This window comes from Scyliorhinus torazame, chromosome 11 (genome assembly GCF_047496885.1).
Source record: "Scyliorhinus torazame isolate Kashiwa2021f chromosome 11, sScyTor2.1, whole genome shotgun sequence".
NCBI lineage: Eukaryota > Metazoa > Chordata > Chondrichthyes > Carcharhiniformes > Scyliorhinidae > Scyliorhinus > Scyliorhinus torazame.
This window is the reverse complement of record NC_092717.1, coordinates 119,549,545-119,563,665: the sequence shown is the minus strand read 5'-3', so window position 1 is coordinate 119,563,665 and position 14,121 is coordinate 119,549,545. Positions and strand designations below refer to the sequence as shown.

At 46.5% G+C, this 14,121-nt stretch overlaps 1 protein-coding gene and 1 long non-coding RNA gene across 18 annotated transcripts in view; one reads left to right on the top strand and one right to left on the bottom strand.

Moving 5' to 3' along the window:
• unm_hu7910 (un-named hu7910) overlaps nucleotides 1-1,444 on the bottom strand; it is a 275,063-nt gene extending 273,619 nt beyond the window's left edge. For 8 of the 17 annotated variants that reach the window (XM_072467682.1, XM_072467684.1, XM_072467690.1 and 5 more), the window contains exon 1: nucleotides 1,202-1,441. In XM_072467682.1, coding sequence (XP_072323783.1) covers nucleotides 1,202-1,259 — 58 coding nt within the window. In that variant the 5' untranslated portion in view covers nucleotides 1,260-1,441. Of the gene's footprint in view, nucleotides 1-1,201 lie in introns of all 17 variants that reach the window. The other 9 variants (XM_072467687.1, XM_072467694.1, XM_072467693.1 and 6 more) reach the window with 4 other exon arrangements.
• Nucleotides 886-14,121, top strand: part of LOC140385494 (uncharacterized) — a 122,775-nt gene continuing 109,539 nt past the window's right edge. Inside the window, exons 1-2 of the long non-coding RNA XR_011933391.1 lie at nucleotides 886-1,015; nucleotides 9,964-10,068. This is a non-coding gene — a long non-coding RNA (uncharacterized lncRNA). The remainder of the gene's footprint in view (nucleotides 1,016-9,963; nucleotides 10,069-14,121) is intronic.

Below are 14,121 nucleotides of genomic sequence, written 5' to 3'. Positions count from 1 at the left end.
CAGTTCAGCCTCAACGGGAGTATCATCGCCCATGCTTGGCATCACACTTTCGAAGTGATATTGAAGGTAATAGAAAGGGTGCAGAAAAGATGTAGGCAAATGGTTCCAGGAATGAGAAACTTCAGCTGAGGATAGATTGGGCTGGTTTAACTCAGTGGACTAGACAGCTGGTTTGTGAAGCAGGCCAAGGCCAGCAGCGCGGGTTCAATTCCCGTACCACCTGAGAATTCTGAATTCTTCCTGTGTGTACCTAAACAGGCGTCGGAATATTGCGACTAGGGGCTTTTCACAGTAACTTCATTGCAGTGTTAATGTAAACCTACTTGTGACAATAAAGGATCTTTATCTTTAGATTGAAGAAACTGGGGAAGTCTTTCATCAAGAAGGTTAGGACAAGATTTGATTAACATGTTCATAATCCCGAGGGGTTTTGACGGAGCAGATAGAGAAACATTCCTATTTGCAGAAGTCAAGAACCAGAGCACATTAAAGTGAGTGGCAAAATAATCAAAGGTGCCATGAATAAATACTTTCTTTAATGTAGTAAATGGCTGAGATCCGCAACGCACTACCCAAGTGTAGGGTGGAGACAAATTCAATCGTGCCTTTCAAAAGAGAATTGGATAATTAACTGAAGAGAAAAAACGTGCACCGCTGCTGAGAAAGGGCGGGGGAGTGGGACTAGCTAAATTGTTCTTGCCGAGAACTGGCATCGACACGGTGGGATGAATGGTCTCCTGTGCTGTAACCATTCTATGAGGGGAAAGCCTATGGCGATTCACATCAGTAAACAGATCCACCCATCTCCTCCCCACTGCACAAGTTGTTTAGCATCCTATTTCCAAAAAAAGTAGCTATTGCAAAAATTGCCTTTAATTAAACGAAGGTAAAAAAAAACCAGAGCGGAGGCTTGTCATTGACCTCTGAAAACAGACGGCGTATATCGATCTGACTGAGACCCGATGTTGCATGAAGAGCGATGATCCCTCGGACACAAGGTGCATCTAACACGCAGGTAAACGGAGGATGGTGCATTTTAAAACGTGCAATATGAAACGCCCGCCCAACAACAAGGCTGCATTTCCCCCGGCGCGGTAACATGCTCTCCCGGAACAGGGCTGCCTGCTGTCTGGCAGGTCCCGGGACTCAGCCGGAGCCCCTTCTACCCATCCCGCCGACCAGCCGGGCGTGGGTCTCTCACCTTTTCTGGATCCCGAGGAGTTGGACTTGCTGTTCCCAGCCTTGTTCTTGGAAGTCATAGTTCGCTTCGCTTGTTTAAAACGTCTTGTTCAATCGAGGTGGCGGAGACAGAAACCAAAAACCACAGCCCGCCCCACACTCGCTGCTCCCTGCCGTACACGCTCACACCCGAGCCGCCGCCCGAACCCTGCCGTACACCCTCACAACCGAACCCCAGCCACCGCCCGTAGATTGGCAGCACTCCAGCACCAATCAGCGGCATCCGCCCCAGGTTAGGCCGCGATTCCTATTGGACATCCGGCGACATGGCCCGCCCCTCGTAGGGGGGCGGGGCTGGTGTTTCTATCAGGTTCGGTTGAGGTGCGGCGTGCGCCGAGCGAACGTGGCAACATGGAAGCAGCAAAGCCTCGCGAGAAGTGCGGGCGGGCCGGCTGCAGCCAGGTGGCAGTTGATCTCGTGCGGCTGTGTGCGTAGGAGCCCTGGTCTGTCTTGAATTAAGGTGATGGTACAAAGCCACCTTTACTGCCCGACCCGCGTTGCTCTGAGAAGGTGATGAACGTAATGGCCCTTCCCATTGAATCATTGCAGTCCTCCAGCGCATCTTGCAGCCGGAGTGGACAATTCCAGCATCCTGTTCCAGGGACCATGCCACTGGGAGTGAACGATTGTCCCGTCTTTTCAGGGATTATCCCTTATGTCCACTGTTTGCATCCTGTTCCTTCAGTTTTTGTCACATTTTCAGAACACCCTGTGGGTGACGAATCCTGGGAGTCTCCACGGCAGTTTGATTGATTCGAGCAGAACTGTGACAACAGAGAGATACTAATGTTGTGATTCAACAAGATAAGCTGCAAGTTTTAGTTGATTTTAATGTCCTCAGGTCCCCATCTCATGACTACTCTGCATCATGCTTACCACCACCCTTCCTACTCCTGCTCCCATGGTCACCAACAACCACTGCCTCATAATTCACTATCCCCCCACCTCAGTTAATGTGGTTCTTGATTTATTTCATAAACAGTTTATCACCCTGCTATTCAAAAAGGGAGGTAGAGAAGACAGGAACTATAGACAAGTGAGCCTAATGTCGGTAGTAGGGAAGTTGCCAGAGACAATTATCAAGGATTTTTTCATAGTACAGCATTTGGAAAGCAGTGGTATAATCAGACAAAGTCAGCATAGTGTGTGAGAGTACCTTTAAGAAATGGATGTTTAAGCAATGTACCTTTAAGAAATGGAGCTGATCATATTACTGAAGTGATGTCAGGGTGGGGGAGCTGAGCTCACTTCTGCTTCTTTGAGTTTCAGTTTGAGAGGGTAGCTGGGAGTGTCTGTGTGTTTTGCTGAGAGCTGCAGGAAGAAACACCGAGCTGGTCTGTTGAATTCTGCAATGCAAGGACTATAAATATATTGAATGTAACCTAATGTGTTCCAATTTTTGAAGGTTTGAAGTCTTTTGGATGTTTAAAGGAACAGTTTGAAGTGTTGTAGTCTTTTGGGGTTATCTTTGAAGTAATGGGTGTTAAGATATTCAATGTTTTGTTTTTAAAATGTTAAGTGGAGTTCATAGAATAAATATTGTTTTGTTTTAAAAACCATTTGTCCATTTCTGCTGTTTCACAACTGGAGAGTACGCCGTTTGCTTCCCACACCACAATCTATTAAAAGTTGTGGGTCGGTTGAACTCCATGAAACACTTTGGGGTTCTGTAAACCCGGACCCATAACAATGGATTTATGAAAGGAAATCATGCTCGACAAATCTACTGGAATTCTTTGAAGATGTAACTAGTATAATTGACCAGGGAGAACCGGTGAATGTGGTTTATTTAGACTTTCGGAAGGTTTTCGACAAGGTCTCACATAGCAGACATTGCGGGTAGTGTATTGAGATGGGTAGAAAGCTGGTTAGTAGAACGGGAAGCAAAATGTTGCGGTGCTGCAGTGGTTGGCAGTGCTGCCTCACGTCGCTGAGGACCCAGGTTCAATCCCGGCCCTGGGTCACTGTCCATGAGGAGTTAGCCCATTCTCCCGTGTCTGTGGGTCTCACCCCCACAACGCAAAGATATGCAGGCTAGTTGGATTTGCCATGCTAAATTGCCCCTTAATTGGAAAAAAAAAGAATTGGGTACTCAAAAGAAACAAAATGGGTCTTTTACCGATTGGCAGGCAGTGACTAGTAGAGTACCGAAGGGACCTGTACTAAGACCCCAACTGTTCAAATTGTCTCAGGTCTCTGGCACAGAGTCTATCCCTGTTGCTCAGAAGGGAAGGGGGAGAGTCATTGGAGACTCCATAGTTAGGGGGATAGATAGGAGATTCTGTGGGAACGAGAGAGACTCGCGGTTGGTGTGTTGCCTCCCAGGGTGCGTGATGTCTCGGATCGTGTTTTCGGGATCCTTAAGGGGGAGGGGAGCAGCCCCCAAGTCGTGATCCACATAGGTACTAACGACATAGGTAGGAAAAGGGCTAGGGATGTAAGGCAGAAATTCGGGGAGCTAGGGTGGAAACTTAGATCTAAGACAAACCGAGTTATTATCTCTGGGTTGTTACCCGTGCCACGTGCTAGCGAGACTAGGAATAGGGAGAGAGAGTAGTTGAACACATGGCAACAGGGATGGGGCAGGAGGGAGGGTTTCAGATTTCTGGATAATTGGGGCTCATTCTGGGGTCAGTGGGACCTCTACAAACGGGATGGTCTACACCTGGACAAGAGAGGTACCAATATCCTGCAAGGGAAATTTGCTAATGCTCTTCGGGAGGGTTTAAACTAGTTCAGGGGCTTGGGAACCTGAATTGTAGCTCCAGTATACAGGAGATTGAGAGTAGTGAGGTCATGAGTAAGGTTTCAAAGTTGCAGGAGTGTACCGGCAGGCAGTGAGGTGGTTTAAAGTGTGTCTTCTTCAATGCCAGGAGCATCCGGAATAAGGTGGGTGAACTTGTGGCATGGGTTGGTACCTGGGACTTCAATGTTGTGGCCATTTCGGAGACATGGATAGAGCAGGGACAGGAATGGTTGTTGCAGGTGCCGGGGTTTAGATATTTCAGTAAACTCAGGGAAGGTGGTAAAAGAGGGGGAGGGGTGGCATTGTTAGTCAAGGACAGTATTACGATGGCAGAAAGGACGTTTGATGAGGACCCGTCTACTGAGGTAGTATGGGCTGAGGTTAGAAACAAGAAAGGAGAGGTCACCCTGTTAGGGGCTTTCCATAGGCCTCTGAAAAGTTCCAGAGATGTAGAGGAAAGGATTGCAAAGATGATTCTGGAAAGGAGCAAAAGCAACAGGGTAGTTGTTATGGGGGACTTTAACTTCCCAAATATTGACTGGAAACGCTATAGTTCAAGTACTTTAAATGGGTCCGTTTTTGTCCAATGTGTGCAGGAGGGTTTCCTGACACAGTATGTAGATAGGCCAACGAGAGGCGAGGCCATATTGGATTTGGTACTGGGTAATGAACCAGGACAGGTGTTAGATTTGGAGGTAGGTGAACACTTTGGTGATAGCGACCACAATTCGATTACGTTTACTTTAGTGATGGAAAGGGATAGGTATATACCGCAGACAAGAGTTATATCTGGGGGAAAGGCAATTATGATGCGATGAGGCAAGACTTAGAATGCATCGGATGGAGAGGAAAACTGCAGGGGATGGGCACAATGGAAATGTGGAGCTTGTTCAAGGAACAGCTACTGCGTGTCCTTGATAAGTATGTACCTGTCAGCCAGGGAGGAAGTGGTCGAGCAAGGGAACCGTGGTTTACTAAAGCAGTCGAAACACTTGTCAAGAGGAAGAAGGAGGCTTATGTAAAGATGAGACATGAAGGTTCAGTTCGGGCGCTCGAGAGTTACAAGTTAGCTAGGAAAGACCTAGAGAGAGAGATAAGAAGAGCCAGGAGGGGACATGAGAAGTCTTTGGCAGGTAGGATCAAGGATAACCCTAAAGCTTTCTATAGATATGTCAGGAATAAACAAATGACGAGGGTAAGAGTAGGGCCAGTCAAGGACAGTAGTGGGAAGTTGTGCTTGGAGTCCGAGGAGATAGGAGAGGTGCTAAATGAATATTTTTCGTCAGTATTCACACAGGAAAAAGACAATGTTGTCGAGGAGAATACTGAGATTCAGGCTACTAGACTAGAAGGGCTTGAGGTTCATAAGGAGGAGGTGTTAGCAATTCTGGAAAGTGTGAAAATAGATAAATCCCCTGGGCCGGATGGGATTTATCCTAGGATTCTCTGGGAAGCTAGGGAGGTGATTGCTGAGCCTTTGGCTTTGATCTTTATGTCATCTTTGTCTACAGGAATAGTGCCAGAAGACTGGAGGATAGCAAATGTTGTCCCCTTGTTCAAGAAGGGGAGTAGAGACAACCCCGGTAACTATAGACCAGTGAGCCTTACTTCTGTTGTGTGCAAAATCTTGGAAAGGTTTATAAGAGATAGAATGTATAATCATCTGGAAAGGAATAATTTGATTAGCGATAGTCAACATGGTTTTGTGAAGGGTAGGTCGTGCCTCACAAACCTTATTGAGTTCTTTGAGAAGGTGAGCAAACAGGTGGATGAGGGTAAAGCAGTTGATGTGTATATGGATTTCAGTAAAGTGTTTGATAAGGTTCCCCACGGTAGGCTACTGCAGAAAATACAGAAGCCTGGGATTCAGTGAGATTTAGCAGTTTGGATCAGAAATTGGCTAGCTGGAAGAAGACAAAGGATGGTGGTTGATGGGAAGTGTTCAGACTGGAGTCCAGTTACTAGTGGTGTACCACAAGGATCTGTTTTGGGGCCACTGCTGTTTGTCATTTTTATAAATGACCTGGAGGAGGGTGTAGAAGGATGGGTGAGTAAATTTGCAGATGATACTAAAGTCGGTGGAGTTGTGGACAGTGCGGAAGGATGTTACAAGTTACAGAGGGACATAGATAAGCTGCAGCGCTGGGCTGAGAGGTGGCAAATGGAGTTCTATGCAGAAAAGTGTGAGGTGATTCATTTTGGAAAGAATAACAGGAAGACAGAGAACTGGGCTAATGGTAAGATTCTTGGCAGTGTGGATGAGCAGAGAGATCTCGGTGTCCATGTACATAGATCCCTGAAAGTTGCCACCCAGGTTGAGAGAGTTGTTAAGAAGGCGTACGGTGTGTTAGCTTTTATTGGTAGGGGGATTGAGTTTCAGAGCCATGAGGTCATGTTGCAGCGGTACAAAACTCTGGTGCGGCTGCATTTGGAGTATTGCGTGCAATTCTGGTCGCCGCATTATAGGAAGGGTGTGGAAGCATTGGAAAGGGTGCAAAGGAGATTTACCAGAATGTTGCCTGGTATGGAGGGAAGATCTTATGAGGAAAGGCTGAGGGACTTGAGGCTGTTTTCATTAGAGAGAAGAAGGTTAAGAGGTGACTTGATAGAGGCATACAAGATGATCAGAGGATTGGTTAGGGTGGACAGTGAGAGCCTTTGGTGATGTCTAGCACGAGGGGACATAGCTTTAAGTTGAGGGGAGATAGATATAAGACAGATGTCAGAGGTAGGTTCTTTACTCCGAGAGTACTAAGGGCGTGGAATGCCCTGCCTGCAACAGTAGTGGACTCGCCAACACTAAGGGCATTCAAATGGTCATTGGATAGACATATGGACGATAAGGGCATAGTGTAGGTGGGCTTTAGTGTGGTTTCACAGGTCGGCGCAACATTGAGGGCCGAAGGGCCTGTACTGTGCTGTTATGTTCTATGTTCTAAATGTGTGACTTACTCCTTCAGAGCCGCCACCGGAAGACCAAGGATGGGTAGTTCGGTCGAGGGGTTAAGGTAGGTCGGGGAGGTGGAATCCTGTGTGGGTGGGGAATACCATGGGTGGTGGGATACTTGGTTTGGAGGAATGTGGAGACTCCCCGGAGGTAGTTTAAAATAGTTACTTTGAAGTTAGATGTCCTTTTTTCCTTCTATCTCTTTCAGAGTAAGATGGGCAGAACCACCCAGGGAAAGTTAGCGCTTTTGAACAATTGCTGGGTAAGCCCTTACACGAGAATTTCCAAGAGGGATTCCACAGTGCATTTTTGTGGTACCCTTCCCAAATCCGATGCTGGGTAGCCAGGACGTTTGCCTGTAACATTGTAGGTATCTGATAAGGAACATGTCACCCATGATAGAATGGTGGAGCAGACTCGATGGTCCGAATGGCCTAATTCTGCTCCCATATCTTATGAACCCATTGCCCCAATCTGAAGGATTTTTTCCCCTGGTTGACAAGAACAGGGGACACGGTCTCAAGATAAGGGGCTGATCGTTTAGAATTGAGATAAGAAATTTCTTCACTGAGGCTTGTGAATCTTTGAAATTTTGTATCCCAGGTGGTTGTGGATGTGCCATCACTGAATATATTTAAGAATTTTGGTCTTTCAGGCTATCGAGGCATTAGGAGAAAAGATGGGGAAAATGGAGATGAGGCAAAACATCAGACGTGATTGTATTGAATGGCAGAGCAGACTTGAAGGTCCACTGATTCTCCTATTTCTTATGTTTTTATGTCATAGTTCACTGGCAAAATGAAATTGTAATCAGTATATTAATAAGGTGCTAGTAGGAGCTATTATGGAGTCAGCTTTGGGCCCATGGGTGTTTCCTGTAGTCATTGTCGCAAGTGATGTTGTTTCATTCTTTAACCACATCCCCTTTCCATGACCCAAACATACCTCCTTTCCCATCTGCCCTGGAAAATACTGTCCTGCAATTCACAGCTGCACATTCAAAATCCCAACTGTGGTGATATGCATACGCACAGTAATGTATATAATTATCTATACGACCTCTGACCAGCAGGTGGTGATTGAGAGCCACCATGTGACTCCAGAAATCTGGCAGTTGGTAGCAAGTCATACCAGATGACAGTCGCATTAGAAGTAGCTCCAGGAGAATTCACCTATTTGTTACTGTTTGTATTATAGTTCATTCGTTATCTTTCCACATGTTCATTTTGTTAATAAACTATCTTGCCAGTCAAAGAACTAGGTGTTCTGTGTGCATCTTTACCACAGCCACAACACAGAACATAACACCAACTATGTAGCCTTTAGCACCCCGCCTCCATTCACTCCAACATATTCTGCTGTCACTGATTTGCCCAAGTGCGCTCTCACTTCCACGTTCTGTGCCCTAGTCCCCAATAAAACCACTACTCCCTCTCACCATGGCCATTCCTAATGGTACAGTCATTATCTCTACTCCAGGAGATGCAGACTTGAAAGGACATGGTGAACAATTCATTTAACATTGCATCACCGGTTCTGGTTGGAACACAAAGCAATATTGGTATTTGCTCTCATCTGATCATCCTACAATATAGAAATAACTCTTCTGCAAACAGTCTTCCTAAACCCCTCTTACCTCTCTCATCTGTCCTCGCCTCCAACAATAAATCGAGGAGCTCATGGACATATTTAGCACTAAGATCAAGACAATCCAATAAACTGCCTCTAGCACTTGCCTCCCCTCCACTAGCCCAACGAGTTAAACTTTCTCTAAAGTTGCCCCTGTCCTAGCTCTGAACTCCCATCTTTCTATTTTTTCTCTTCTTGTTCCCTCTCCAAGCTCAACATGTCCATGAGATCCACCTCCAGCTCCCTTGATCCTATCCCCACTCAATTGTTGACAACCCAATCTCTTTGTGGTCCTCTGTTAACTGATATTGTTAACGGTTCTCTCTTTTTTGTGAGGGCCACGAAGAATCCAGCACGAGTTTCAAGGATACAAAGAAATAACATTTATTTACAATAACATATATATATATATATATATATACAACAGCAGCAGCAACTTCGCTTGCTGCTTATTCCTTCCTGCTGGTTCCAAACTGGCCAGCTTTATTTATACAGGGAGTCTGCTAATGATTTCTCCGCCCCCCTCATTGGGGAAGCTCATACTCCCACAGGATTGTGGGATTGTCATTAGTCCCCAGCCAATGATAAGCAGGCAGGTTATAACACTCTTCCAGTCCTGTCCTTTCCTTCAAATCTGCCTTCATCATCCCTCTCTTCAGAAAATAACTCTTCAACCATGCGTCCCCAATCTCCTTTTATTAGGACTGGTTAGGGTCACACTCAATCAAATGTTACCTTAATGTCTAAAGTCATTGTTGCTTCACCTTTGTTATTCAGGTTTTGTTTCCAAGACTGAAATATGGTCTGGAGTGGAATGATCCATTGTGGCATCCAAACCGAGCACCAGTGACTGGATTATTAGTGAATAATTGCTGCTTGATTCCTTCCATCACCTGTGACGAATAGGAGCAGGCTGATAGCATTGTAATTAGCCAAGTTAGATTTGCCCTGCTTTTTGTGTTTGGAACATATTGGGGCAATCTTTCAGACTGTTGTTGGATGCCAGTGTTGTAACTACTGGGTTACCAGTGCTTCAGGACAAATGTTGTCAGGGTTGAAAGCTCAGTGTACTTGGTCTTACCTTGATGCCATTTGACGTGAATGTTAGCTGAAGACCAGTATTTCTAATGGTGGGGTCTTCAGGAAGAGGTCAAGAAGGATCATCCACTCAGTATTTTTGGCTGAAGCTGGTTATAAAAGCTTCAGCTTTATCTTCTGAATTCTGCCATCACTGAGAATGGGAATGTTTTTTGTCTCTTCCTCCTGTTGGTTGTTTAATTGTACACCACCATACAAATCGAAATGTATAATTATTTGGATTTATGGGGCTAATACGTCTTTAAGATGGTTACAAACAGAGTGTAATGAATTGGTGGTCCACCTAATCTCTGTCTGTTTTTAGAGGCATCCAATTTTGAACTGGACATGAGATGGCGATGGAAACTCTGACCTGAAAAGTCGCAGACTTCATTAATATATTTGGAAAGGAAATGACATCATATAAATGGTAATATGACTTTGCTCAGCTTTTCTCGATTCCATCAATTTATGCTGACAACCAGAAACATAAGGTGTTGACAGTGAAGGTAGTTCACTCAAGCAGAATCCATTTAAAGACAGCTGCCACAGGTGCTTGTGCAATTCTCATCCACTTGCTGTCTTAAAAATACAGTGTGCATGAAGAAGGTTTACAACAGGTGTTTGGACTTTACTGCCTTACTTAGCCCTTTTGGGGCTGGATTTTCACATTCCGAACCGGGATTAAACAGGATTAAATAAAATGGCAAACAAACAGCGAGGCCAGCGTCCCTCCACTGTTTTCAGCACTGGCCATTTTGAACATCACCGGAAAGAAAACCAGATCCATGCCTGTCAAACTTTCAACTAAGCTCACTGAAGCTGCAATAGAAGGCCCCAAGTTGGAATGCTGCTAAAAAATAACTTCAGTGTCATTTTGGATGAGAAATTCTGTGCAAATTGGTCAGCTGTTTCGGCGCGATTACCAATTTAGTCATTTTTTTGGCGGGGGGTACAATTTGCACCGACACTGACTGGGGGTGGGGGGGCAAACATGCTGGCAAATCTGGCTTCACCGAAATGGAGGCACCCTTTTCAAAGTGCACCAGAATCTCAAAGTGACAATAAAGGCCCCAATATCAGCATCCGGGTTTCAGTGCCCCGCCTCACCATCCTTGCTGGTATCAACCCCCTCTTTCCCCTTCCCCTCAGGATCGCTGACATCGGAGCATCAGGGCCCTCCTAATGGGTCTCCCTTCAGTCACACCCCTTCACAGGTGAGAGCCATTTGGTAATCCCATTCTGGCCCTGCCCCAAGCAATGCCAACCTGCAACAGGCGCTGCCACTCTGGTGTATTTTTAAAATAAATTTAGAATACCCAATTATTTTTTGCAATTAAGGGGCAATGTACATAGAACGTAGAAAATACAGCACAGAACAGGCCCTTCGGCCTGCGATGTTGTGCCGAACTTTTGTCCTAGATTAGTGTGACCAATCCACCTACCCTGCACATCTTTGGGTTGTGGGGGTAAAACCCATGTCGATACGGGGAGAATGTGCAAACTCTACACGGACAGTGAGCCAGGGCCGGGATCGAGTCCTGCCATGTCCTCGACCACCCAGGGGCTCCAATGCTCTCCGAGCCCCCCAGTGTGGGCATCACGTCCATTCTTCAGCGGGGGGAGAATACCATGAGCCAGAAGAATCCGGCTTCAAACTGTCCCGGCATGTTTAAATGACGATTTAAATATGCGAATCTGGGCGTGAGCCAGATTGCCCAGCTGCAGTGGGCTGGAAACATTGCGCAGTGTTCGGAGCCCAGTGCAAATCCCATTTAGGGGCTCTCCGCTATTCTCCCAACATAGTGGGATTTGCACCAGGCGCAATGCGGCCAGAGAATCACCCCTCCCCCCTCCATACAGGCTGTCAAGAATCAGGAGCCCTCAGCAATTGCACCCAGTAAGTGGAGGCAGGAACAGTAATGGGGTCAAGTCTGTAGACAAGGAACATCTTTGGAAATGGTCAGAAATGGATCCAGCTCTTACTTGAAGCAATTAATAGAATCAACATCCACCATATGAACTTATTTCAGAGGGCCACTATTGTTGAGGGCCAAAAAATAGAACAGTTGCTTGGAATCATTTAGATTGCAGGATCTCACAAAGTCAAGGGTATCATAGATTATACACACATTGCCCAATGTACTAATATCCACAGCAGTTCAGCCATCATGACTTCAATCAGATAAAAGCAAATTACTGTGGATGCTGGAATCTGAAACAAAAACAGAAAATACTGAACAATAGCAGCAGGTCTGTCAGCATATGTGGAGAGAGAAGGGAGCTAACGTTTTGAGTCTGAATGACTCTGTCAAAGCTGGAAATAGGATCAGATTTATATTGTTGTGGAGGTGGATAGAGGGCAGCGATAAGTGGAGATTGACAAAGATGTTGTGGACAGAAAAACAAAAGGAATGTAAATCGGGGTAATTATGGCTAAGAAGGGTGCTGATAGTGGCACATAAAGAGAGTAGAATGCGTCAATGGCAGAGCAAAGATGAGCAGTGTGTCAAAAGAAAACTAGGAACAGTGAACAGATGGTGAGGGAAAAACAAAGAAATGAAAATAAATTGATTATAGGGGTTAAGGTGGAGGAGAGAGTTCACAGTCTGAAGTTGCTGAACTCAATGTTAAGTCCGGAAAGCTGTAACATGCTTAATCGGAAGAGGAGGTGCTGTTCCTCCAGTTTGCTCTGGGCCTCACTGGAATATTGCAGCAGGCCAAGGGCGGACATGTGGACGTGAGAGCAGGACGGTGAGTTGAAATGACAAGTGACCTGAAGGTCCGGGTCTTGCTTGTGGACGGACCAAAGGTATTCTGCAAAGCAGTCACCCGGTCTGCGTTTAGTCTCTCCAATGTAGAGCAGACCGCATTGCGAGCAGCAAATGCAATAGACCAGATTGAAGGAGGTACATGTGAAGTGCTGCCTCACTTGAAAAGAGTATTTAGGCTCTGGGATGGTGAGCAGGGAGGAGGTAAAGAGGCAGGTGTTACAGCATCTGCGATTGCATGGGAAGATGTCGTGGGAAGAGAGTGAGGAGTTGGAGGAGTGGACCCTGCGGAATGTTTTTTTTTTAAAAAAAATTTTTTTTAATTTTTTAATTCCCCTTTTTCACATCTTCTTCCACATTTACACCCATCAACAATAAACAATATTCAGCAAGATATGTCAATCCCCATAATAACAACGATCCCATCCGCCCACCAACCCCCAAACCTCAGCCCACATGTTTACATAAACAAATGACAAAAAGGAATCAGGGATTACCCATAGTCACCCTTAATCTACACAGCCCCCCTCCCCAACTAATGTTCGATGTTATCCAGTTCTTGAAAGTGCATAATAAATAGTGCCCATGACTTGTAGAACCCCTCCGAGCTTCCCCGCAATTCGAACTTAACCTTCTCAAGGGTCAAGTATTCCAACAGGTCCCCCCGCCACGCCAGGGCACTGGGTGGAGAGGCTGCTCTCCATCCCAGCAGGATCCGCCTTCTGGCGATCAACGAGGCGAAGGCTATGATATCTGCCTCCGCTCCCGTTTCCAACCCTGGCTGGTCCGACACCCCAAATATGGCCTCCTGGGGACCCGGGTCCAGTTTCACACGCACCACCTTGGAAATTACCCTAAACACCTCCTTCCAGTACTCCCCTAGCTTTGGACAGGACCAAAACATATGAACGTGATTCGCGGGCCCCCCACCGCAACGCTCACACACATCCTCCACTCCTTCAAAAAATCGGCTCATCCTCGCCGCCGTGAGGTGCGCTCTATATACCACCTTCAACTGTAACAGCCCCAACCTCGCACATGAGGTGGAGGCATTCACTCTCCGGAGCACCTCACACCAGACTCCCTCCTCTATAACCTCTCCCAGCTCTTCCTCTCACTTTGCTTTGATCTCTTCCAGTGGTGCCTTATCCTCTTCCAAAATGGCTCCGTACACCGCTGACACTGCCCCCTTCTCCAGTCCCCTTGTCGTCAACACCTCCTCCAGCAATGTGGAGGCCGGTTCCTCTGGGAAGCTCTGTATCTCCTTCCTGGCAAAATCCCGAACCTGCATGTACCTAAACTCTTCTCCCTGCTCTAGCCCATACTTCGCTTCCAGCTCCCTCAATCCTGCAAACCGACCCCGAAGAAACAAATCTTTTAGTGTCTTAATCCCCTTCTCTTCCCATTTCCGAAAACTTCCATCCCACCTCCCTGGCTCAAATCTGTGGTTCCCCCGTATCGGCATTTCCCTTGACCCTAACCCCAACCCGAAGTGTTGGCGAAACTGCCTCCAGATTTTCAATTAAGCTATTATTACCGGAGTCCCTGAATATTTCCCCGGAGCTATTGGGAGCGGCGCTGTTGCAAGTGCCTTCAGCCCCGACCCCCTGCACAAACTCTCCTCCATTCTGACCCACTGAGAATCCACCCCTCTGACCCAGCTCCGCACTTTCTCCGCATTCGCCGCCCAGTAGTAGGACAACAAGTTCGGG